The sequence below is a fragment of the Pan troglodytes genome, chromosome 8, assembly GCF_028858775.2.
Source record: "Pan troglodytes isolate AG18354 chromosome 8, NHGRI_mPanTro3-v2.0_pri, whole genome shotgun sequence".
Classification (NCBI taxonomy): Eukaryota; Metazoa; Chordata; class Mammalia; order Primates; family Hominidae; genus Pan; species Pan troglodytes.
This window is the reverse complement of record NC_072406.2, coordinates 83,914,352-83,939,830: the sequence shown is the minus strand read 5'-3', so window position 1 is coordinate 83,939,830 and position 25,479 is coordinate 83,914,352. Positions and strand designations below refer to the sequence as shown.

Sequence of the window (25,479 nt, the reverse complement as noted above, 5' to 3'; positions counted from 1 at the left end):
ATTTTCTTTCTTGCCACCTGAAGCCCTAATGTAGGCTTTCCTATCGTTGCTCACTGGACAAACCTGCAGAGAAGATGGGGATGGGTTCCTGCTAGCAAAGATCAAGAAAGCAGTGAGGGTGGGATTGGCTGAAGGTTTCCAAAGGAGGGAGCTGGGTTTGGAAGGATGGAGGAAACCTGGCTTAGCAGAGAAGGTTGGGAAGAACATTTGTGCTGGGAAACAGTGTTAGCCAAAGTAGAGGCAGCTGGGGAGGCTGAGGAAGGAACTAGGACCCCAGTGTGGAGTGAAGGGCTCATGCAGGGACAGCAGAGGGCTGTGGTTGGAAGAGTGGAATGACAGCCTCAATCAGCAGCACTGATGCCCTGGAACCTCCCCAGGACAGGGAGTATAGACATGGTGGTATGAAGGGAGAGCGAGGAGCCTGTAGCAGGCGCTGGCCTCGATGCACATCCGGGCACTGCGGTAAGTGTGTCTAAGGATTCTGATGAGCATGTTGATGGTGGGGAGGAGGACGAGTACACTGGAGCAAAAAGAACAAGGGCCCTGGGTCAGGCACACCCAAGCATGAATTTAGGCTTTGTCACTTACTCTCTATGGCACTATGGATAAGTACTTTAGCCCCCTTGAGCCTCAGTTTCCTCATCTCTAGACTGGGCACAATGATGACCAGCCTTGCAGGGTTGAGGGGAAGATCAGAAGTCATCCTGCAAAGCATCTTGGCTGGTGCCTAGCATGGGGATGTATGGTGAAGGTCAACATGAGTGATGCCACCTTCTCCAGAGAGCCCTCTTGATTTATGCCAGAGCTGGGGATGGCTGGATTGCCCCTTGCCGTGCAGTTCTTTCTCTCTCCATTCCCTGAGAAACCTTAGGAGCTGGCAGGTGGAGGGATGTAACAGGGTGCTTCAATTGTCCAGATCTGGAAGGGCTCAGGATGGGGAAGAGAGCCACGTTGCCCAGAGCATGCCCTTGCATGCCTATCCATGGTGAGATTTCCTTGATGCCTCCCTGCTCCAGCAGCCTGCACCACCCTGGAAGCTTTGTCTTCTGCCATCTCAGGAGGAATGGGGGCCACAGATGAAGTGTTCAGTTGGTTTCAGCAGAGGAAGTTAAGGAAAATGAAGGCAGTGAATGCTGTGATGGAAGGTGCGGGAATCCCAGTGGGGACTCTGGGCATTGGAAACACCTTTGGGCCGGATGCTTTGCCTACCCTGGATGCCTACTGCCTGCCCCTGCCCACCCAGCACAGGGGAAACACCAAGTCCCCCACCACTCACTTGCTGGGTGCCCCTGGGCAGGTCACACCTCTCTGGGCCTCAGTTTGGTCATCTGAGAGAAGACAGGGGCGCTTTTCTCTCAGAAGAGGAGTTAGATGACCCCTGAGGACCTCTCCAGCTTTAACAGTCCATAGGAAATCTCTTGTCCATCTTGGGGTTGGCAGACAGTGCCTCCTTTTGTGGGCAAGGGCAGGAGGGAAGAGCTAAAAACCAGAAACTGGGGCTCCAAAAAAGGGAATGGGTCCAAGGCTCAGGTCTTGGACAGGGCCATGACTCCTGTCTTGAGTTGCATTTCTGGGAGCTTGGAGGTCCCTGGTGGGGAAGCTGCCAAAGACTTGGGCTCCTAAGCAGGCGGCTGGTTGCCAGGGAAGCTCTGGCTTCCGGGGAGAAAGAAGGCTGGGGGAGGGAAAAGTGTGTGTGTGTGTGTGTGTGTGTGTGTGTGTGTGGTTTGGAAAGAGCCTTCAGTGGAGGTCTCCCGTGGCCCACCCGCACTGTGGGGAGCATGGCCTTGGAGGTCCGTCAGTCCTGTGCTTTCTGCCCTGGGATCCCCCTGACCTTTGAAGATGCCCCTCACCCCTCGCTTCTGTAGCCAGACACCTTCAAAGCAAAGGTGCTTTTCTAGAAGCTGAGGGAAAAGCCTGGAAGGAGTGGGGCCCAGGGACGCTGCAGGAGGGGCCTCAGGGGCTGCCAGGGACCAGCACTCTGCCTGCTCCCCTCCTGCCATGGCTTGTAGCCCCTCTCCAGGGTAACCTGGTGGCTGGCAGGCACTGAATAGCGACCCACTGGCTGCCGCCGACCATACCATTCAAACTTCCAACAGGGGAAGGTGAGCGCCATGGGGCCGCAGAGGCAGTAAAACCCTCCCCCTGCGTCTCCCCAGAGTCTTCCACCCCTGAGAGGGCTCCAAGGAGACAGGCTGGAGCGAGGCGGTGGGAAGGCCGGGGGGCATCCCAGAGTCTCTGGACAGCTCCCCTCTCCCTCTTCCCAACCCAGTTGCCATCCCTACTCCCTTAGCTATCCCCTCCCCCAAGGCAGGGCCTGAACTCTTCTAGACAAAGCCAGGTCCAGCTGGGGAGTGACGGGGAGGCCACTCTGCTGGCCAGGCTGACCGAGGGCTGCAGGGCACAGCAGAGCCTGGCAGGGCTGGGGTCACAGGCACTGCCCAGGGCTCCTTGGGCCTCCCTCCCACAGCTGAGAAGACCTCTCCACGGAGCTCGGGACGGCTGGGGTCTGGCTCTGAGGTCAGTGCTTGGGGGACTGCAGGAGAAGGCCTGGAGAGGGAAGTGTGGTGGAGACCCTTGCTGGGGACTCCTGGGAGAATGTGAGGGTGTGCTCAGACCTAGGCAGTCCTCTGGTTCTGTAGAGAGGGGAAACAAGGCCCAGTAAGGGGTAGGGACTAGCCCGAGGCCACACAGCAGTCCTCTCTGCCCACAGCAGGTCCTGCTCTGTGGAACTCCAAGGGAAGAGGAGGGTCCTAGACTGAGCTTGCAGAGATATGTCCAGAGCAGGGCCCGCTGGTGCACCCTGGCCCCAGTGGGAAGGGAGTGGCTTCAACTGCCCTCCAGATGATTCCTGGCCTTGGTCCGGGCAAGGCATCCTCTCCCAGTACTAGCTGGCCTTTGCTGGTTGGTCAGTAGCGGGTGTCAAGGGGCCTGGCAGCTGGACTTGCCTCGTGCTCCAGGAAGGGTGTCGTGTTGTTTTCAAGCACTTAGGAATCTCTCGTTGCCACAGGAACTACTCAGATGCTAATTACAACTCCACTTTTTTTTTTTATTTTTTATTTTTTTGAGACAGAGTTGCTCTGTCGCTCAGGCTGTAGCGCAGTGGCATGATTCTAGCTCGCTGTAGCCTCAAACTTTTGGGCTCAAATGATCCTTCTGCCTCAGCCTCCTGAGTAGCTGGGGCCACAGGCACATACTACAACACCTGGCTAATTAAAAAAACTTTTTTTTTTTCTTTCAGAAATGAAGGCTCACTATGTTGCCCAGGCTGTTCTCAAACTCCTGGGCTCAAGTGATCCTCCTGCCTTGGCCTCCCAAAGTGCTGGGATTACAGGTGAGAGCCAACACGCCTGGCCTCACTTATTTTTTAAATTAAAGCAGGTCTCAAGGCCTGAAGGCTGGATCCTATTTGCTAGCCCAATAGGGTCTCCAGATTCCTTTGAAGGCCTTGAAATAACATTAGAACTAGTAGGATTGAGGCATCTCCCATTTCAGACTGCCCTTTTCTTACTCCTGGCCAAGCATCGTCCAGGGTAGGAGAGAGGGATGGCTGATTTTCTCCCCATGGGAATGAGTGGTGGGCACACCCCATCCCTCCTCCCTGCTCAGACTCAAGGAAAGGCCAACCCATGCACAGCTGCCCAGCCAAAGTGCTCTCTAGGCCTGATGCCGCAAAGGCGGAGGCCCTGGGCAGCTAGACGGGCATCACACTTTCCAGCCAGGCGCTGGGAGGGGTCGTTTTCTGCCTGGAAGTGCTGGGAGGGGTGGTGGTGGGGAGTGGGTGGGAGGTGGGGTGCTCTGCATGCCCTCAGTTGGCTGGGCGCGGGGAGCCAGGAGTGAGGTCCTGCGGCTGCTGGTGAGTGCCTGGGGTAGGGACAGGAGTCCCTCGGGTGGGGAACTAGGTGGCCCACTCCCCTCCCCACTACCTGTGGCAGGGTTTCTCTGAGCGTGACGTGACATCTTTCCTCCTCCTGAGCTTCCGTGCTAGAAACTCAACTGTTATCTAAGCTGCAAGCTGGGAAGGAGGAAAATCTGCTATCCCCCACCCTCATGAAAAGGAAAGACCCCAAGGTTAAAGGGAAATCATGACTTTTTATCAGACCCCCTGGGATTGCTTGTCCACGTCAGTAGAATTTAAATATCACACATGCTGACCTGCAAGCTGGACGTCCTCTGCTTATGTGTTTGGTTTGGCCTGTGTAGTGTTTCAAATATTTGAAAATTCATTTCACATTATTTTGAAATCAAGTTTATTTGGCTTTTGCTGTGTTCTCCCCCACCCCACCTCTCTTCTTTCTTGCCTTCAACAAATTTGAATTAGCTGCCAACATTTAAACGTCTAGAATGTTTGCCTTTAAAAAAATCCAGATTTCTGGCTTCTCTTGGGAAATTGACAGAGCTGACCACACTGGGCCTGCACTCCGGCACTGACACCATCATTCTGGGCTGAGGCCCCTCCACTTCCTTGAGAGGGCCCAGCCAGTGCTCTCCAGGTGGCCCTGCTCATCTGTACCCTCTGGTCATGTGTTATCTGCTGGCCAGGATCTGTGAGCATTTTTATTACAACCCCAGACATATTGAGCCAAAAGCTCAGCCTGGTTTTCCATCGACAAGGACCGTCTGCTGCACTGCGTCTAATGGGATGATCTTCAGTGGGAAAGGAAATGCCCTGTCAGGTGTATGATGTCCCTGGGGGGTTTCCAGCCCCCTTGTCAACTCCTTGTGGGTTTATTTCCCACCTGTTCCCAGAGCAGCTCACTGAGCTCAGAAAGGGCTGGGGGCCAGAGGGGTGGCAAGGCCATGGGGCCAGGAGTCAGGAGACCTGCTTCTGACCTTCACTTGGCCATTGGCTCACAATGTGGCCTTGGCCTTCCCACCACCAAGCTGCCCCACCCCACCCTACTGTGACCTACAATGCAGCCAGCCAAGCCTTCCCAAGGAGTGAGCTCTGGCTTGTCACTCCCCACCTCTAAAACCTTCACTGGCTCCCTAATGCCAAATCCCCTCTTCGGACCTCAGTTTCCCACCTGTCGTGGGAGCAAGTTGGACTGCATGGGGAAGCAGTCACAGGAATCCCCACGGGGCCAGGCAGGTGAAATAAGGTGTATGGTGGGCCTGTGGGGGAGGGTGGGGAGCTGGAGGTCAGTGCCCTGTCTACAGGGGGCAGCGGCTGCTCAGCCCCAGACACAGGGATGAGGCAGGAACATGGGCCAATGCCAGTGGTGAAATTCTGACATTTCAAGAGAATTCAGGTACCCATATATTTTTGTGAAATCTGTTATTATTTTGAAAATATTCATAATTACATTGATAAAAACATGGCAAGGACCCAACTAAACACACCCGTGGGCCCCCAGTTTGCAGCTTTGGTATTAGATAACTGCTAGGGACCCTGGCAGCTGCGGCCTCTTACCATCCATAACTCGTTCCTGGCCACAGAGCAAGTTATTGACAGAGTTGGTCTTAAGTTTCCAGGCCTAAGACCCTGTGATGATTCATGAGGATTGATTTGAAAATGCGGACAGGCACCGCCCTCTTGTCTGCATGGCAGATGGGCACAGGGTGGAACAGGAAGAGGGCCTGAGCTTGGGCCCAGCTCCATCACTGCTCAGCTGTGTGTACACTTAGACTTGTGATGTCTCTGGACCTTGCTGTCTTAACCTGTGATGTGGCCATGATGCTGTCCAGTTTAACAGTGCCTTGCCCCCATCCACATTCCCTAGGTAAGTCTTCCCTATACCCGCTGCCCTGGGTCCAGCTGATCTGCCTTTGAGCTTCTGTCTTGTTGCTGTTGCAGGAGCCATGAGCACAGAGGGCCCCAGCCTCGCCAGCTCCCCAGCCATCAGCCCCCTCGCCTTTCTCTCAGCTCCCGTCACTCCCGGGACCCTTGCAGAGGCAACTGACCCCCTCCCCATGCTCATCGCCCTGGCCTGCATCTTCCTCCTGCTGGCCACCTGTCTGCTGTTCATGACGCTCTGCAAGCCGGCCGCGCTGGACCCGAGCCGCCGCAGGGCTCACGAGTGCATGCCCCACCACCCTGGGAGCCCCAGTGAGCCCCAGCTCCGGCTCTGGAAGCGCCTGGGCTCCTTGCGCCTCTCCCTGCACAGCTTCCGCCATGGCCGGCCCACCGTCCCTCGACAGCCCCTGCCGGGCCCCGAGGACAACCGCGGCCACTGTGACTACATGGAATCTACCAAGATGTAATGGGGTGTCCACAAACATGCCCCCACATCCCCCTAGGTCTACCTGTAGATCCTCCTGCTTCAGAGACCGGTGCTGCAGGCTGCAGGAAGACAGTGGCCCAAGCAGTCTGGGACACACACTCACCCCCCGAAGCTCCTTGCATGCCCAGGCCAGCGCCCTTTCCCAAAGATGATCCTCAGAAGAGCACCTTCCTCTCTGCAGACCCCCTAGCTGCTGCTTGATGAAAGACTTCTGGTCAAGAGATGTGCACTCGTGGTCATCTGGGCCTTTGGCCTGAGGCTCCACAGGGTACAACCTGGGGCTCGTAACCACCTCCTAGAAGCAGCACCCTCGCTCGCCACAGAAGCCTTGCCCTCCAGGTGCCAAAGCCCAGCATGGAGAAGTTGCCAAATGGCAAAGGTTCCCTTTAGTCAAGTGAAATGCTCAGCCTACACCGGGGCCAAGACACTGTCCTGTCATCTGTGCTGGCCCAGTGCTGGGGCAAAACCTCGGGGCTCTCTTCCTTGGGTTTCCTGGGTGCTGCCAGCATCTGCTTGGTGCCCTGTGGGAGCAGCTGCCTCCCTCCTGGTGGAACAGATGCCTGGGTGCCGGCTGGGAGGAGGAGCAAGCAGGGCTCTCCAAGCATGGTCTTGGCAGCCGTCTTGGTGGCCCCTCTTCAGGGCACCCATGTTGGGATCAATCAGGAAGGGATTGAGGATGATCGAGGAGGCTCCCTGCAGAGGCCAGGGCGGGTGCTGTGACAGAGTGGCAAGAGGCAGGGCATTTCCAGCAGCTGGAGGTGATGCCACCTGGACTCGGAGGAGGACAGCTCGCAGAAGCTCCACACCTCACCCAGGGAAAGCGGCAGCCTCCCCGAGGGTGGGATGGTCTGGACCTCTCCAGGACAGCTGTGGGGTCCCAAGTCCTGCCCACACTAGGGATGCTATCTGTGGTTTTGGTGAGTGCTTTGCTGATGACCTGTCAAAGCAGTCCCACCCCAGGATGGGCTTCTCAGAATCCCAAACCCTTGACCTCTCCTCACAACGCGAGGGTTAAACACTTTGGTCAGGTCCCAAATTTGAAGGGTGGGCAGAGGGAGGACCTGGGCTGCCCAGCTCCTGTCCCAGTCAGCTGGCCAGGATCCCACCACAAAGCTGCCGCACCCCCATCCTGCTGTGACCCACAGTGCAGCCAGCCACGTCTCCCCAAGGAGTGAGCTCTGGCTTGCCACTCCCCAGCTCCAAAACCTTCACTGGCTCCCTAATGCCAAATGGATATAGCCAAAGCTCCTCAGCGCAGTGTGCAGTGCCCTCTGGGAGCTGGCTCCAATTAATCTTTCTAGCCTCATCTTGATCCAAAACTCCAGGAAAACTGAAAGACCTGTCACCCACTAACTGTGGCTTATGCTTCACACACACCCACTCTGTGAAGCCCTCCTGCCTGGAGCCGCCCCTACTGTCTCCTACCTCTCTTGGGGAGGAAAGGGAACATTCTCTTGGCAGCATGGGTCCTTTTTGTCTATGTCTTCTCTTTCCTACCAGCTTGGGAGCTTGCAGAGAGCCAGACCTTGTCCAGCCCCTCACTTTGACTCCCCAGTTCTGTGCACAGAAGTATGAGGCTTCTGTGTACAGAGTGAAGAGTGGCCCAGCCTGGGGGTGTCCCCACCTTCTGAGGCAGGAGTCCTGGTGGAAGCTGGCATAACAGAGCCTCATCTTCCCTCAGATGACTCTAGAAAGATTTCTCTCCAAGCAGGCTCTATTGGAGAAGCCCACTGTCCCTTCCTTCCAAGTCAATCTGATCTCAAAAAGTGAGTCCGGCTTCACAAGAAACTTACCAACAGGACCTTGGAGAAGTCATCCTGAGACGCTGCATTTCTCCCTGAGAAATGGGAGAACTCAGGGCTGCCCTATATTAACTCGCTGGCTCTAGGATTTCAGTAAGAGTAGTATTGTGTAAATAGAAACCAAGTCTTTGGGTTTAGAAAGTGGGGCAGGCCTCCTCCCTAAGGGTTTTGTTCCTTCCTCCCTTCCTGCTCAGTAACCTCTTCCTGGTTTGCTTCCCCTGGGGCCTCCCTGCAAATCCTAGGCTGGATTCAGCCTGTAGCCATCCACCTCACCAGCAGGCCCTGCTGGCCACTAGGCACTGTCTTCCTGGAGGTTGGGGTGGGGGGTGAGGCTGCCCTGAGGCCTGAAGAAGGAAAAGTCCAGGAGGGGGAGGGCTCTCAATTGGGTTTCAGGCACCAGGCCAGGGGGGTATGCTCCAAGTCCTCACAAGCTGAGGCCCTGATCGAGAGAACCCTCTTCTTCCTCCTTCTGGAGCTAGCCACCACACTCTCGCAAATCCTCAGGGCTTTCTGGGCTCTCTGTGTTTCTGGGAGTCAGCTCCCTGCTCCCCAGCCCTTTCCTGCCCGCCTCCTGGTCCCGATGCAGGGAGGGGAGCATTGCCAGCCTCCCACGCTTCTGTCCCTCCCAAGCCCGGGAGCCTGCCCCAGTGGGCAGGCCCAGATTCGCTGTTTGGCTCAGCCTCCGAGTCGGAAACCCCATAGTTGGTAAAGAGACTCATTCATTCCGGGCCTCCCTCCCCACCCAGCAACTGAGGCCTCTGGGCAGAGGTGGGGGTGCACACCCAAATCGTTTTCAGGGTCCTCCCCTCTCTCCCTCTGAGCCTTGGAGCTGTTGCGCCTGCTCCCTGGGCAAAGGAGCCCTTTCTTCTTGTGCCTGTTTACTTCCCAAGAGGGGAGCCTCGGCCAAGGGCTCTGTGAAAGCAGCTCTGTTCTGGGCCTTGTTGGGCCCTGGCTCTCTTCTCAACTCCTTTCCGGGAAATTGTGACATCTCCTTCTCCCCCCTACTCTGAAAGGCCCTTCTGGGTGGGGCGGGAGATATGCAGGGGGAGGCCAAGTCTTCCTCCTGTTTGTGGGGAGCCAGAGCCCTATCCTCAGCTCTGCAACCTGGGGGCCCACACTCCCTGGGATGGGAGAGGGCCTGGGTTCCCTTTTCCCCACAGCACCTTCCAGAGCGGCGGACCCACCCTGGGCCCCCACCTGCTTCCGCCTCTGGTGCCACTGAGCATGTGCCCTCAGGGCCGTGTGTGGCCCTGCCTCCCCCAGCCCACCACCTGCCCCAGAGGCCACGGGCCACCTGCCTGCACGATGCTGTGGCCTTCAGGGATGTCCTCGGGGACGCTGGCCTCATAGCTGCTCTGCAGAAAGATGGGCCGGTTGTCATTCACATCCAGGACCGTGACGAACACAGTGGCTGTGCCCGTGTGCCGCTTCCCTACAGGGCCGTTGTCTGTGGGAGTTGAAGGAAGACAGGTGTTAGCAGCTGCCTGAGAGAGGGGCACACTTCCTGTGACTTTGCACACTCCCGGGCACCGGCCAGAGAGGTGCCCTGTTCCGCCCCATCTGCCCTAGCCTTTGCAAGGGGTGACTTCCTTTTTAGCTTAGGAATAACACTAACAGTATCAAATACTTAGATAACACCATGTGCCAGCCAGTCTTCTAACCCATTCAGTCCTCACAGCAACCCCATGAAGCAGACACTTTACTGTCATCCCCATTTTACAGAGGAGGTAACTGAGGCACTCAAGTGGATTGAATGATGGCTCCCAAAAAAAACAGACCCATGTTAAACCCCTGGGAACCTGTGAAGGTTAATTTATTTGGGAAAAGGGCCTTTGAAAATGTAATTACGTTAAGGATCTTGAGAAGTGATCATCCTGGGTGAGCTGGGTGGCCCATAAACCCAAAGGCAAGTGTCCTTACAAGAGAAAGGCAGAGGGACATTTGAGACAGAGAGGAGGAGGCCACATGCAGATGGAGGCAGAGGCTGGAGTTATGCTGCCACAAGCCACTGAATGCCTAGCGACTCCAGAAACTGGGACAGTAAAGGACTGATTCTCTCTAGAGCCTTCGGAGGAAGCGTGACCCTGCCGACACCTTAATTTCTAACTTCTGGCCTTGAGAACCAGGAGAGAATACACTTCTGCTGTTTTAAGTTTGTGGTAGTTTGTCGTGGCAAATTTAGGATGCAGATACAGGTACTAAGAGCAAAAAGCCAACTGCTGTCAGGGACTGGCGGGTATAGCACCTGGGTCAAACACCTGGATGGGCCCCGCTGGAGGGGCAGCTGTCCTCCACTCCAGTCCACAGCGGACAGGCAGAATGTGGGCCCAGAGACACCAGATCTTCTGATTTCTCATGAGAAATTGAACATCTGAGCTTTTAAATAAAATCTCCTGATCTTTAAACTTTCACAACTGATGGTCATTCTTTATAAAATATTGGATAGGTCAAACAAACGTCCCCTCTGCATTCAGGAACACGGGCTTTGCTTGGGATCTAAGCTTAAGGTCCCTGGAGACTCTGTCCCTCCAGTTCCCACAGGACCCTCCCAGGGCTGGGAGGTGGTGAGGATGGGGCACTGACTCAGCCCCAGGGCAACTCTTGGGTTGTCCTCCCTGGAGGAAGGAGCTTGTAACCAGCGCTGCATGTCCAGGCAAGAGTGGTCACCCCAGGGGGTGGTGCAGGCAGCTGGAGTAGCCTGGAGACCTAGGGTGACTCCATCCTTCTTCCCCAGGCCAGCTGACCATACGTGGCAGTGCTGTCGCTCACTGGAGGTAGGTCTTCTCACCCTCCAAAGCTCCTCTCCAGACCAGCCTCCCACCACCCTTGGGGGTTGGCTTATTGCTCTGGCTGGGATTGGTGTGTGTGTGGGAGGCTCCCTAGAAGGCTGGCAGAAGCCCTCTCCTCCTGCCAGGCAATGCCCAAAGTGAAGGCTGGACTCAGGGGTGATAACAAGTCTCCAGAGGGTGGGCAGCCATTCCAGGAGGGGAGGAGAGCAGGGCAGAGGGCAGAGGCATCTGGGCATGGGTGGGCTGGGAAGGGATTGATGGTTGGAAAGAGTGAGGCCCAGAGAATTCATTCCCTTCTTACTCAGCTCACTGCAAACTTCCTGGGAGGACCAGGGGCACCTGGCGGCACAGGTCTCATCATACCACTCTTCCCCTCTGGGGCCCTCAAGGGCTCCCTGCTGCCCAGAGACCAAAGACCAAACTTCTTGGCCAATGTTTAGGCCTCCACACATGGCCCTACCTGATCACAGCCTCCCCTTCCCCAGTGTGGGCCACTCCATGGGCCAGCTGCGGTGCATGCACGCATGCTTGTGCACACAGGGCACTTTCCCACCTCCAGGCCCTTGCATGGGCTGGTGCCTCTGCCTGAAGTGCCCTCCCTGCTTCCTCATGTACTGAAACCTTATGTGGCCTCCAAGGCTGCAGTGGGCACCCCTTGTTTCTGTCCATCAGCACTGCCCTGTGCTCCCCTGGGAAGGCCATGTCCTGAATGTCCCCCTGTGGACCCTCCCTCCCAGGCTCTGAGGCCTGGGATGCTGGGTAGGTGGGACTGCCCCCAGCTCCCTGCACATCCTAGGCTGGATTCAGCCTGTAGCCATCCACCTCACCAGCAGGCCCTGCTGGCCACTAGGCACTGTCTTCCTGGAGGTTGGGGTGGGGGGTGAGGCTGCCCTGAGGCCTGAAGAAGGAAAAGCCCGGGAGGGGGAGGGCCCAGGATGGGCATGTGACTTAGGCCTAAGTAACCAGCACATCTCACTTCCCTGGCTACAGTGAGGGGCTCAGGAATGGGCACTGGGGCAGAATGGATCTATCTAGAGCTGATCTGAGGGCTTCTGCCAGGGAGGGGAAAGAGACAAGTGCTGTCTTCCGTGCCGCTGCACTTGAACCTGAGAATGTGTACAGGTGAGGCTGGGGCAACGACCTGCCACCATGTGAGTTGAAGAATAAAGCCAACTGATATGGTTTGGCTTTGCGTCCCCACCCAGATCTCATCTTGAATTGTATTCCCATAATTTCCACATGTTGTGGGAGGGAGCCAGCGGGAGATCATTGAATCATGGGGGCATTTTCTCCTACACTGTTCTCGTGGTAGTAAATAAGTCTCATGAGATCTGATGCTTTTATCAGGGGTTTCTACTTTTGCGTCTTCCTCATTCTCTCTTTGCGTGCTACCATCCATGTAAGACGGGACTTGCTCCTCCTTGCCTTCTGCCATGATTGTGAGTTCCACGTGGCCTCCCCAGCCACGTGGAACTGTAAGTCCCGTTAAACCTTTTTTCCTGTATAAATTACCCAGTCTCGGGTATGTCTTTATCAGCAGCGTGAAAACAGACTAATACATCAACACACAGGAGGCAGCGCCAGCCAGTGCAGAGACTGAAGCCTGAGGTGTCACCTGAGCCCTGAATCCAGTCATATTGGGAGTTACATCTCCCAGTGGACTGGTTTTGTGAGCCCATATTGCTGAAGTCAGTTTATTTTATTTTAAAATTTTCAACTGAAAGGGTCCTAACTCACTCAAAGGCACTCCCAGATGCCGATTCGTGAAGGAAGCCTCCCGTGACCTCTCCCCCTCCGTGTTTGCACCACTGCCCAATACTCTTATGTCATCCTTTTCCCTTCCTGCTGGCTTGCCTGGATTTGCAGTAATTTGTCTACATGTGGGTCTCCCATGTAGCTCCCACCTTACCATCCTAGTGTCTTGCATGTGGCACCATGCAGTGAACCTCATGCCCGGCAAGTGCTGAGTAATGTTTGGTGAGTGCCTGGTGGCCCTTTCTCCACTGGCATCTGGGCAGAGTTCAGCCTTTAGCAAAAGGCCGGCTCCTGGGAGGCACCCTGTGTGAACTCTGCCCAGATCACTGTGTTGGTGGGTGCGGGACTGGTGCATACCGATGGCCTCCAGGATGAGCGTGTAGGCGGCTGTGGTCTCCCGGTCCAGGCCCACCACGGTTCTCACAACGGCATCGCGGTAACCCACGCTGAACTTCCCATCCACGTTGCCACCTGTGGGTGAAGGAGAGGAAGCTTCCGGCTGGGAAACAGAGCTCCCGGCCAGGGGAAGCGGGGACTCTGCTCCTGAGCTGGGACCCGCGATGGTGAGTCCAGGAGTGGGAGGCTGTGCTGCTGATTCGGCCCTGCCTGAGGTGCTCTGATGCGGGTGCAGCTTGGGTGGGCTCAGCGGGGGTGCCAGATGCCTGGAATCAGTTCCTAACCTTCACGAAGCACCTCCTGTTTACAGGTACTTCATGCAGACCATTTCATTTAGCCTCCACCTCACAGAGGAGAACCCCTCACTCAGTGATGTGCCTGTGCCACTCTGGGTTTCTCCATGCGTGGGTCCCTGGGCTTATCCTTCACCCCTCTGCTCCCTGCCCGTCCTGCAGAAGCGTCTGAGCAGCTAACCTGCATAGGGGCTTGTATATGTTGCTGAGAACTCTGGGGTTGGCTGAGCATCCCCCAGGCCCCTCATCTCGGAGGTGAGATGGGCTGAGGAGCGAAGCTTCCTGAGTGGGGACATGGAGGCTCCACAGAGGGAGGAGTCAAGGCAGGTGTACAGGAGACAGGGATTACTGAGTCTCCTTGAGTTCTGGGACAGGTGGGAAGTGTGAGGGTCTCCTCTGGCGGTGGACGGGAGTCAGGAAGGAACTTCCAGAACAGCGTGGAGACCCCTCCCCTGCCAGCTGGCGAGCAGTGTGGTGCTCTGGGCAGCAGAGGGCGCCACGGCACCAGCTTTGTGGTGAGCTTGGGCAGGACTGGGCTCAGCTCCTTGCAGAATGTGCACTGAAAATCCGGGAGGGCTCTGGGCAGGTCAGCGGGAGCCCACCACTCTGGGGTGCTGAAGAGTCATCCTGCAGGCTGCCAGGTGCTCCCCTGTTCTTGCTGGTTTGCCCCTAGGGAAAGCCTCCTGACCCCCAAACCTCCAGTGCTCCCCAGTGTCTGAAGTACCATCTGCAAGGGACACACTCTGACTCCCGGGGAGCCCAGGGCAGAACTAGGACGTAAATAGTGTGGGCAGTGGAGCCATGGAGCTGGTGCCATGTGAGGGGTCTTAGTAACTAAGCCCTCCCTAGGGCCGACTTGAGGGCCAGACTGTAAGGAGTGGGCCTGAGGGTGCTGGGCCCCTTCAGGGAGGTGAGGGAAGAAAGGGAAGGCTGAGGGCTGGGAGGTCACGTTGGCCGCAGCAAAGCCACAGATGGGCTGTGAGCTGGGCTTCCTTGCTTCATGGGGAGGCATTGGGAAGGCTGGTGTGTGCCCTGCTAGTGTGTACAGGCACACATATGCAGAGGCAACATGTGTGTTGGTAGGCAAGTCATGGACAGAGAGAAGACTGAGCCAGTAAAAGGGCCAAAGAGGGTTGAGGAATGGGGAAGACTGCACCCCCATGTGTCCCAGCATCTCTCATGTGTCGGGGAGGCTAAGAAGCTGTGTTCTCATCCAGGAATGGCAAACCCATGGCATGTGCGCCACCACCTACCAATCCTACCACTGTGGCAGACATCACTAATCCATTGCAGCTCACTTTCCCCTGTGAGCCAGGACATGGCCTCATCATCTGTGGCCACAGCTCTGCAGACAACAGCCAGGCAACATTTTTGAGCTAAAACCATTTCATTTAGGGAGATCAAAACCATCTGCCTCTAAACAGATGGGAATTCTCAACAGGTCCCCAAGGAAGGATGAGGCCACATTCCTCCAAGTCACTGCTCTGTCACCCAGACTTGGGGCGGGGAGTGGGGCTCAGGGCTCCTCCCTAGGAATCATGGGGCCTTACCTCCCTCTAGAATGAACCTTGGTAGATGCTCCCCGTCCCTGCAACCAACAGGTTCAGGAGGTCCCCAGGGAGCCAGTCCAGAGTGATCCAGCTGCAAAGCCCTTGGGAAGAGCCAGGAGCAAATCCTCGGGAGGCACCACCAGAGGCTAAAGCCCAACAGTAGAGCCCTGACCTCTTTTCCACCCTCACCTGCCCCCACCTAGTCTGGCTGTCTATCTGGGAGGGGTGGGGGCAGGGCCCCAGGAGGCCTGCACAGGTGGGCGGAGGCCGGGGCAGCACCTGTGATGAAGTAGCTGAGCTCTGCATTGAGGCCCACGTCGTTGTCCGTGCAGTTCAGCCAGACCACCCGGAACTCGCGTGGCACGTCCTCCGACACGGACACATTGTACACGGCCGGGAAGAAGGTGGGCGTCTCGTCGTTCACATCCAGCACTGCGGGGCAGAATGGGCGCCGGGGCTAGGCCTGGCTTCTGCCGCAGAAGACCCTGCTTCAGAGCAGCGTCTCCAGCACCAGACCAAGTAGGGAATGAATTCCCAAGGGAGTCACGGGCTCCAAGTGGCATCTGTGTCAACACCTCCTGGCCATAAGCCCAGGGCCCCCCATGCCCACCGGGGCCAGGACCAGGCCCACCAGTGCTCCAGACCCTCCCGCTGTCCCTGTGCCCTGGGGGCTTATTGCTGCTCAGCTGTCAAAGGGAGGAGAGAAAACCTTAGAACCTCTCTCCAGTACGCGCCTAACAACGACCATGGCAACACGGACAATCATGACAACGATGACGACAGTGACCATTTACGAGCTTGTCCAGCGTGCCAAGCCCATGCTGAGTGCTTCCCATACAGGATCACATGCAGCCCTCTGAGCACCCTAGGAGGTGGGCATTATTAGACACACTGTGGAGCTGAGGAAGCGGGAGCTCAGAGCAGCTGAGTGACTTGTCCAAAGTCACACAGTGGCACAGTGGAGGGCTGGAGCCTCAAGGTCTACCCTCAGTATGCAACGGAGTTTCAGCAAAGGGAGCTCACTTTGAAAATCCCACCCCCCGAAATAAGGTTTAATTTCCCTTACAGATGTGTTTATTCCGCTCTGCATGCTAGGCCCCTATTCCTCAGGCAGATGGGGCTTGGACAACCTTCATAGCGAAGTGATCCCCACCCCACTTGGGTTCCTCTGAATGGTATCACCAGGAGAGATCCTGGGCCCATTTGATGTTATGGCTTCTGCTGAGTCTTGGAGAAAGGCCCTCCAGGGGTCCTCTCTTAAAGCTGGGACATATTCCCTGTCCATCATCGGCCAATAAGGGGGTCCTGAAACTGGCAACAGAAACCCACAGGCAAGCTTCGGACCAATGGGAGAGAGAATGTTGTGCTCTCTGAAATCCTCACCATCTTAGGTCTCAACTGAAGAGGGTCAGTGTCTGAGCCTGTGCTGAGCTAACTACACCCTCCCCCGCCCCCTACCATCCCATGGAGGCCAGCAGAGCTAGGATGGGATTGAACAGGCTCAGGGAACAGGCCATGTCTTGCCTGCTAAACTCTGCCCTTATTTCCCTGGGGTTATTCCTGGCCCCTTGGCAACAGCTCATGTCTGCATCCTGTCCTGAAAATTAGTGGAAATAGTACCCCGTCCCTTCACCAATAGAGGGCAGAGACACTGGGAATGAGCATGAGAGTCCCAGGGGGATGAGGATCTTAGGGAGTCTGGGAGTCCCAGCTGCTCTCTTCCCAGGGTGATGCCCTGCTACTGCCAGCCCAGGGGTTCCACACCCATGGGAGGGGGAGGTCTCCTTTATGTCTCCCAAACAAAAACTCTGGCCTTCCAAAGAAGACAAAGGGCTCTGCACCCTCCCTGCCTGTTCATGACCCTGAGGGTCCCGGGCCCTGCTCAAGCCCTCTCTGCTGTTGCCACGATCAGAGGCTAGGAGGGGTGGGGATGATGGGGCCTTGGCAGCAGGTCCAGGCCACTGCCCCTGAGCTCTGGGGCACTGAAGGCAGTGGTCAGGTGTGGAGAAGGCTCTGCTGTGTTGAATGGCTCCAGCTGAGGAGGGCACCTCATTAACAAGGGAGCCTGTGCCTACAAGTCCAATAGACAGCAGTGGGGGACATGGGCTCCCCTCTACCCCTGCCCCTGACCCAGGCCTGTGCCCACACACTGAGCACACAGCAGAAGCCCCTGCGCCCCCTCACCATGGATGGTGAGCGTGCTGGTGGAGCTCTTGGTGGGCGTGCCTGCATCACTGGCCACCACCCGCAGCTGGTACTCGGCGATGCGCTCGCGGTCCAGCTCGGTGGTGGTGACCACCACGCCGCTGCTGCTGTTGATGAGGAAGTCCATGCGGGGCATGCCCACCGGCATGCGGTAGGACACCAGGCCGTTCAGGCCCTCATCGAGGTCGATGGCCACCACCTGAGGGCAAGGAGGGGCAGCATGAGGGCGGGGAGGGGACACTGGGATGGATGCTTCTCCCCCAAGAAGTGCTCCTCCTCCCTGCCAAGCCACACTTGGCTGCAGCTAGACACATCTGCTCCCCTCCAAGCCTTAGGCCAGGCCACTGTCCCCAGGGCACCCTCCCAGGCACCCTCTAAGGGGGTCGCATGTCAGCTGAAAGGCGTCCAGATGCACCAAGTGAGGCCGGTGATGGGGTGGCAGAGGGACTTTTTAGAATAAGAGCTCAGGTCTCTACAGCGCTTTCTCCCCTTCATCCCCTGCTCTCCCCAACAGGAAGCCCTCCCAGATTTGGAGCAGCTGTTCCAGCTTAAGGACCCCCACCATTATCTGGAGTTCAACCACGTAGAAGGCTGGATTCACAGACTTCCCCTTCCCCGCTTTGCTTTGATTTGTGAGAGAGTAACAACAAAAATAAAATTACATCAAGCATTCTTTTTTAAAAGTCACTTGAGGATTTCATTATTATTATTTTTTTTAAAAACTGTTTGTGGCCATGCACAGGCAAGCCTCCCCCCAAATTCCTACACTGTTCTCATCTGCACCTCCAGTCCTGATCAGATTGCCCGACTCAAGACCCTGGTACCCTGAATGTTTTACTGAAGTGGATTCAAGGCATTTGGGGAAATGTGTAATAATAAATAAAATAAGAGTTTTGGATTAAGCCAAGACTCTCAGGATTGGGAGACAATATCAAGGTCATCTGATCTATTTCACATCCAACAAACTTGAAGAGAGGTGTCTGGACTCAGCTTGAATGCTTTCCAGGACGGGGGGCTCAGTACTTTTACTTTACTTGCGCACAGCTCTACCCCCTGGAGAACGCTCTTCTGCACAACCAGCAGAAATCTGTATCTCCTGAGGTCCTAGGTGGGACCAGGGAGCCACAGTTCAAGGGAGGGCCCTCATCGTGTATGTGAGGACAGTTTCCAAGTTAAACGCTCCCCACTCCTTCCTCTATGAACTCAGAAGTTGCATTGGTGGGCATCTTTCTTCGCCGGTTGTGAGCCCCCAGAGAACAGGGTTTGGGGGTTGACTCGCTCTCACCCCGCCTCCCCTCCGGTCTGGGGGCTTCCTTGGGGACGGACTGCCGTTCCCTGGATTGAGGCGCCCCCTGCTGGGAGTTTGGGGACCTGCCAAAGAACACCATTCACCTCCTCCTACAGATGAAGAAACTGAGGCACAGCGGGCCTGTGGGGCACCACCAAGCTCACCCCCTCTGGCATCCTGACAAACAACCCCATATTCTTCTAATGAGAACAGGCTAACCTGATACAGCCATTGTGTCTCAGGTATAAGCCCTTGTGACCGACACACAGCGATCACCACAGCTACCGTGTTTCCTGTGTCCAAGTTCCAGGGTGCTTCATACGTGTGTCTGATTGAGTCCCCACAGCACAGCCAGGCAGGTACTATTATTATCTCCATTTCACAGATGAGAAGCTGAGACTCAGAGAGGTTAAGCAGTTTGCTCCAAGTACACAGCACCCTGGTGCTGGAGATGGGATTCACATCCCCGTTGGTTGGACTCCACGGCCCATGCTCTTAACCAGGAGGGTCTCCAGTGTTTCTGAATGGCCCCTGGAGGGCTGAGGTGTTGAAAGGACTTGAAACCCTGGATGTCATCTCCCCTAAACCAGCACCTTCAGGATCCCTCTAATCAGAGGATGATGGAACAGGAGGCAAAGAAGCCAGGCCCAAGATCAGACCATGTGCTTGGCCAAGGGGTCTTGGGCAAGTCTCTTTAGAGCCCTGCAAAGTAGACAGAGGACCCTCTACTGTAGTAAAGGGAGCTGATCCGGGGCTTATGAGAAGGCATGGGAGAGGCAGATGCCCAGGGCTACACTCATCTGGCCTTCTTTGTATTCTAGAACCATCTGCAGGCTTACGGAATGGAAGGTCCAAGGTCCTGGGCCAGACCTCCATAATCAGGCCCTGAGAAACTTGGACATGACTTCCAGAATTCCATCTTTGCCTCTCTCCCTCTCTCTACCTCTGCCTTTGCCCATCTCCCTATCCTTTTCCTGCCACACTTCCCTCCACGTCTCCAGAGCCTCTGTCCTTCAAGACCCAGCTCCTCCCCTGCCCCAGCCCTGCAAAAGTATTCAGCCTGGGCTAGGCTCCTCAGGCACCCACTGCCCACTTCTGGGCTGGTAGGAATGAGATGATAGAGACTCACTTGGTAGATGGAGACCCCCGCCGGGATGCCTTCAAGCACCTCGGCCACAAAAGGCAGGTTCTGAAAGGTGGGGTCATTGTCATTGAGATCCAAGAGGTTCACAAACACTGTGGCACTGCTGGTGGCTCTCAGAGGGGGCCTGCCACCTGGGAAGACCAGGGCGAGAAGGGGCCAAGGACAGGGTAAGATGGGTGCAAGAGAAAACGGACAGGAAGAAGGCAAGTGGTGAGAGGGTGGCAGATTCAGAGCCCTCCATCCCAAAGGCCCCTCCAGGAAGCAGCCTAGGCCTCACAGCTCCCCTCCCCAGCTCCCTCCATTCCCTCAGGGTGCTCTAGGAGTCAAAACTGGGGCGTGGGTATTACTCTACTCTTGGTGATCAGACATAGACCTCCTGGGTGGGCCCCAGGTACACCAGAGGCCCAGTCACCAGGGACACCCGCAGCCTAAGGTGTGGGGGCCGTGAGGGGCGAGAGGGGTCCATACAGTCAGTGACAGAGACGACGATTTTGCGCATCAGCTCGGCCTCATGGGGGTCGGGGTTCTCCCGGTCCAGCATGGCGTGGGTGGTGCGGATCTTGCCCGTGGTGCTGTTGAGGCTGTAGAACTTGTTGGGTGGCTGGATGCTGTACACCAGGGTGCCATTCTCCCCCAGGTCTGGGTCAACAGCCACCACCTGCCCGGGAGGGAGCAGACCCCTTCACTGAGCCGCGCCTGGGGAGGGTGTCTCTGGGCTGGCCGGGAGTATCTGAGCTCAGACGTTGGTCCTGGGGAGGGGGCATCCTGGCTCTGGCCCAGGAAGTGGGCATCCCCGCTGGGCCCGGTAGGGGGGTCCGAGAGGGCTGGGAGGCAGGAGTTCTCTAGGGGAGGGGCTGGGAATGGCTGGGGAGTCTGTATTCCAGCTAAGATTTTTGAAAGGATTTGAAACCCTGGATTTTGGAGACTGGGTTCCTCCTCATCAAACCCTCCCTCCCTTCCTTCCTTTGAAGCATTAGATTGTGACACCAGAGATGACAGGGCATGTGAAGGAAGCCATGGCTGGGGCCCAGTTTCAGAAGGCGGGACTCAGTTAGCTGGGGCAGTCGCAGGGCTGGGGGAGTGTTAAGGAAGGAGAGGGTGGAGCTCCCTGGAAGGGAGGTACATCGTCCCTGATAAGGGGCAGGGTCTCAGGACTGGACCTCAGACACTCTGGCCCCTTCAACTCCCCGGCCTACAGCCTGGTTCCCCACTTATAACCCCCACGTCATGAAGGGGTCAGTGCTCAGTGCCATCCTAACCCAGGGGCGGTGAACCCCACAGCCTGCTGTCCCTTAGTGTCCCAGATCCCACACAGCCAGGTCATAAACAAAAGGCAAAGGGCCCCCTGCAGCCTTTGAGGGCTCCTCATCTTCGCCGAGGCCCCCTGTGTGCACCGATCCCCCGCTCTGTGGGGAAGCTCCCTCGTCCTCCAACCGCCCTGCCTTCCACAAGGAGAAAGCAGAGCCCAGAGAGGCACAGGCCAGTCTTAGGGTCACACAGCACCAGCCTTGGAGCTGACCCAGCTCCCAGCCTGGAGGCTCCTGAGGTGGCCCTTACCCCTCGCTCACCCCCGACCCTGCATTGCAGAGGCCACTGTGGCACCAGGGGTGGACAAGATCAGTGGTGGTAGGGGGAGAGAGGTGACTACAGTCCCTGGGGCCACATCAGGACAGTGTTATTCTTAACTGCAGGACACTCGGTGATGACAGCCAGGCTTGTCAGCTCCTTCATCTTACTTGATGTGGAGCCTTTTGTGCTTTGGCAGCAGAATCTGTCCCTCCTCTGCTTAATCCCCAGCCAGAGGTGTCTCTGGGGCCACCAGACCAGAACAGACAGATGAGCTGCCCTGGCTGAGAACTCCCATCTGCCCCTGTCCATGGGTCCTGGGGAGGCCGGGGAGAGAGAGGCTGATGCAGGGCTGAATGCTGTGGCACCCTAGGCAGGCTTCTCCTTCAGAGAGGTGGGGGCAGCCCCCACTCCCACCAGGGACTGCTCGGCCCTCCTCTCCCTTCCCAGCCTCGCAGCACCAAAGGGTAGAGGAGGGGAGGTCCCTGCCTTCCAGGCCTGAGGTGTCCTTATCTTGCTGTGGGCACATTGCCTCAGTTTCCCTAGCCTCCATAAAGGGAAGCCCAACACCCCCATTTTGCAAACAGGAGATAGGGCTCTTAGGTACTCCAGGCATAATTTAAAACAGGCCAAGTCGTTTCACAGATGGACATAGAAGACCAGCATTCCTTGTGTTTCTACAATGCTTCTCTCAACAGTTTGAAAAGGGAGAATTTTTTTTTCTTTGAGACGAAGTCTTGCTCCATCACCCAGGCTGGAGTGCAGTGGTGCAATCTCGGCTCACTGTAATCTCCACTTCTGGGGTTCAAGTGATCCTCCCACCTCAGCCTCCCGAGTAGCTGGGATTACAGGCAAAAGCCATCACGCCTGGCTAATTTTTGTATTTTTAATAGAGACAAGGTTTTACCATGTTGGCCAGGTTGGTCTCAAACTCTTGACCTCAAGTGATCCTCCCGCCTCGGCCTCCCAAAGTGCTAGGATTACAGGTGTGAGCGACCGCACCCAGCCTGGGGGAGAGATGATTTTCTCCCTATTTTATTTTTCTGGATGGGGAAACTGAGGAAGAGAGCAGTTAAATCACTTGTTCCAGGCCAGGCCTGTTGCTGAACAGGCTGAGATACATTTCACATGGCGGGTGGTTTCTCCTCTTCCATTCCCTCTTCCTGCCCCTACCATGCCAGAGAGTGCCGGGGTAGCTGCTTCCAAGTGATCCTGGTCGGGGCATGGGCAATGGTTTTGGGTCTCTTGACCCACTCTCTGGTCACAGGGCAGGTTGGGAGTACAGGAGAGGGTGGAGGGCTGTGACCTCTCCTGCAGGCTCCCTGCTGGGCGATTTTGTAGAATCTCACCACTTTCCCCTCATTTATTTCCCATTTCACGCCCGTCATTTTTCTCCTGGCCTGACGGGGAATAATTCTCTCCTTCTCCCCTCTCCTTTATTTTGCTGGAGGGCTTTGAAAGGCTCTAAATCAATGCCCATCAGCCAGGTCCTTGAAGGCAGCTGCAGGAGCCAGGAAGGAGAGTGGGACCAAAATCTCCCTTGCAGACAGAGAGACGGCCACTCCGCCAGCGCACACCAGTGCAGGTGGACATCCTCAGTGCCTGCATGCCAGGCCATACCCAGTGCATGCAGATGCACACACTGCACCAATTCCAAATGCACCCAAATGAAGCCACATGTGGGAAGACACTTGTCTGCATGCAAGCTCTGAAAATCACTGGGGTTGCCTTGTGCCTCCGACTCCAGGTGCTGTGGCCCATGCCATGTCTAGAGAGGGCTCTTGAGAGAGTCTTGGGCCATACGCCCTAGTCTACCTCCGACAAGGAAGACCCAGCCACCTCCTGGCTGAGCTAGGGGGTAGGGGAAAGGAAAGGTAAGATATTCACCAGCTGAATCAGTCCTCAACAACACATATTTTGAAATATTTTGAACACCTACAATGTGCCTGGAACTGTGCTAGGCAGTATGGTTTGACAGTGAACAAGACAAGTGCGATTCCAGCAAAGGAAGCAGATGATGGTAATGATAGTGATGATGGTGACAGCTACCATTTACCGACCACTCCCCATGTGCCAGTGCTTCCTATATCTTGGCTCAGTAAGCGCTGATCACAGTTCTATCGGGTGGGGACTCTTACTAGCCCTATTTTTTAGATGAGAAGAACTGGAGCACAGAGAGTTTAAGCAACTTGCCCAAGGTCACACAGCTGGTAAGTGGTGTAGCTAGAGTGAGAACTTGGGCATTTTGGTACCAGAGGCTGTCTGCTTAATCACTAAACCACGTGCCTCTTAATAAGCAAATAGCCTACCAAACAAATAAGCACAGATTGCGGGTCCAGCTCTGCAGGAAACAGAATTTGGAGAGGGGTCAGAGCTACTTTAGACATTAGTCAGGCAGGGCCTCTCTAAGACAGCTGACGTTTTAAGCTGGGACAGATGAAACAGAATGAGCTACCTATGAAAAGAGCAGGGGTCAGGGAGGAAAGGGCTCGTGCAAAGGCTCTGAGCTGGGGGAGAGTTGAGTGGGTGCAGGGAAACGAAAGGCCTGTGTGTTGGGGATGGGTGGTGGTTGTGGGCGTGGGTGTGTGCGGTGGGTGTGGGAAGGGTGGGGTGGGAGATGAGTCAGGTGGTGGGCCAGCCCCTGTTCAAATATCACCTCCTCCTTCTGTCACCTGAACCTCGGTTAGCTATCCCTCTGTAGCCACCTCACCTCACACTTTGGCCACAGACCCTACCTCAATCTGGGGCACTGTGAGGCCCTAGAAGGCTCCAGGGGGTCCTCTCCAAGGTAATGAGACATACCCCTGTATATACATATGTATGCATATATACATTTTATGGCTATAAAATTGGAAATAATTTTTATAACTTCCTTTTCAAAATATTTGGCTATGACAAACTTGACTAACATATAAGCTTCTTGATTTCTGATTTCCTGGCAATCATCATACGTAACTGGGAATTCCAGAAAATTCTGGAAAATTTTCAAGAATTCTAGAAAAATCTAACCTCCAATTTGTCCTCGAATGTAATGAAATTTTCACAAACACTAAATTTCATAGTTACTAAAGCTGCCATCTTTCATCTGAAAGATGTTTCATATAACAAGTTTTAATTTTGATTTTGCCCTTTTCTCTTTGAACTTTCAGGTCATCACATTTATTTTTCAGGTCTCAAATACTACCCTCGGGCACTGAAAATCTCCAGCCTGTGCCCACCTGACGCCAGCGGTGGAACAGCCACACCCGCTCTGTACTACAGATAGGGATGATGCGGCTGGCTCCTCAGGGGTGACAATGGGGCAGATCCTGCGGGTTTTGTAGGTCTGGCAAGGGCTCTGGCTTTTGCACAGGGTGAGATGGGAACCACTGGGGTTTGAACAGAAGAGTGACATGACACTCCCCAAAGGCAGGCAGGGCGGGAGCTTCCTTTTTTTTTTTTTTTTTTTTTTTTGAGACAGGGTCTCTCTCTGTCACTCAGGCTGGAGTGCAGTGGTGTGATCTTGGCTCACTGCAGCCTCTATCATCCAGGCTCAAAAATCATCTTGCCTTAGCCTCCTGAGTATCTGGGACCACAGGTGTGCACCACCACACCTGGCTACTTAAAAAAAAATTTTATAAAGAGGGGGTGGGGATCTTACTATGTTGCCCATACTGGTCTCGAACGCCTGGGCTCAAGTGATCTGCCTGCCTTGGCCTCCCAAAGTGCTGAGATTACAGGTGTGAGCCACTGCACCTGGCCTGGTGTTGCTTCCTGTACCCTCAGCCTGACAAGCGTGGGGCCTGGCATGCAGTAGGCATTCCCTGATAGCTCGTGGATTTCCTGGAAAGTGAGGAGGCACTGGGCAGCAGGCCCTTGGTCCATTGTCCGTGCCTGCTCATGGCTCAGAAGGACATGTGGAGGGCAGGAGACCTGGTGAAGGGCGGGGGGACCAAAGCTTGCAGATGCCCAAGACTGTGTGCAGTCCTCACCTGGCACACCCACGCCTTGTCTGCCGGGTGTACTATTTGATAACGGCAATCCAGGCTGGTGTCCTGTGCAGCCCCTTTTTCCCAGAGCAACCTTCCTCATCTGCCCCTCAATTCCCTTTGGGAGGAATTTCCCAAAAACCTAAGGGAAAGGTGAGAGTTGACCAGAAGGTGTTCAGAGGTGAGATCCAGCCCCAGCTCTTGGAATCCCTGGCTGGGGTGGGGAGGAGGTTACCCTGGGCCAGTGCAGTGCCCACAAGGCGGCAGCAGAGAGCACCCACCAAAGAGCCTAGAGGGCTGTGTCAAAGGGCGAGGGTCCTGGTTTCTAAACCTGGCCCTGGGCTGGAAGGAATTCCTCTACGGGGCTTTGAAAAAAATCACAGATTCCAGATCCCTCACCTCTGCCCTATTCCACTGTGCCTATTCCAGTGCCAGAGCCATACTTGGCAGTGGCTCTGGATGGGAGAGGAGGTCAACCTGGAAGGAAGGACAAAGAGGGAGG

At 55.8% G+C, this 25,479-nt stretch overlaps 2 protein-coding genes across 5 annotated transcripts in view; one reads left to right on the top strand and one right to left on the bottom strand.

The window, feature by feature from the left end:
• CDH23 (cadherin related 23) overlaps positions 1 to 25,479 on the bottom strand; it is a 419,047-nt gene that overhangs the window by 93,171 nt on the left and 300,397 nt on the right. For both annotated transcript variants that reach the window (XM_054659691.2, XM_054659692.2), the window contains exons 22-27: positions 19,912 to 20,101; positions 19,429 to 19,574; positions 16,991 to 17,210; positions 15,086 to 15,238; positions 12,925 to 13,038; positions 9,322 to 9,470 (exon numbers count right to left, since the gene is read on the bottom strand). In XM_054659691.2, coding sequence (XP_054515666.2) covers positions 9,322 to 9,470; positions 12,925 to 13,038; positions 15,086 to 15,238; positions 16,991 to 17,210; positions 19,429 to 19,574; positions 19,912 to 20,101 — 972 coding nt within the window. The remainder of the gene's footprint in view (positions 1 to 9,321; positions 9,471 to 12,924; positions 13,039 to 15,085; positions 15,239 to 16,990; positions 17,211 to 19,428; positions 19,575 to 19,911; positions 20,102 to 25,479) is intronic.
• Positions 2,366 to 10,437, top strand: C10H10orf105 (chromosome 10 C10orf105 homolog). Of its 3 annotated transcripts, XR_010146917.1 has the most exons (3): positions 4,904 to 5,099; positions 5,795 to 7,138; positions 7,722 to 8,143. XR_010146917.1 is itself a non-coding variant. In XM_003951658.6 (2 exons), the coding sequence occupies exon 2, from the start codon at positions 5,800 to 5,802 to the stop codon at positions 6,199 to 6,201; it is 402 nt and encodes a 133-aa protein (XP_003951707.1). In that variant the 5' UTR covers positions 2,366 to 2,517; positions 5,795 to 5,799; the 3' UTR covers positions 6,202 to 10,437. The 3 variants fall into 3 exon arrangements, 2 of the variants coding, with proteins under 2 accessions (XP_003951707.1, XP_016774012.1); XM_003951658.6 differs by lacking the exon at positions 4,904 to 5,099 and adding an exon at positions 2,366 to 2,517 and having other exon boundaries at positions 5,795 to 10,437; XM_016918523.4 differs by having other exon boundaries at positions 5,795 to 10,437.

Excerpts from the sequence above, each read along its gene's own strand:
- C10H10orf105 (XM_003951658.6), top strand. The coding sequence starts at position 5,800 with ATGAGCACAGAGGGCCCCAGCCTCGCCAGCTCCCCAGCCATCAGCCCC.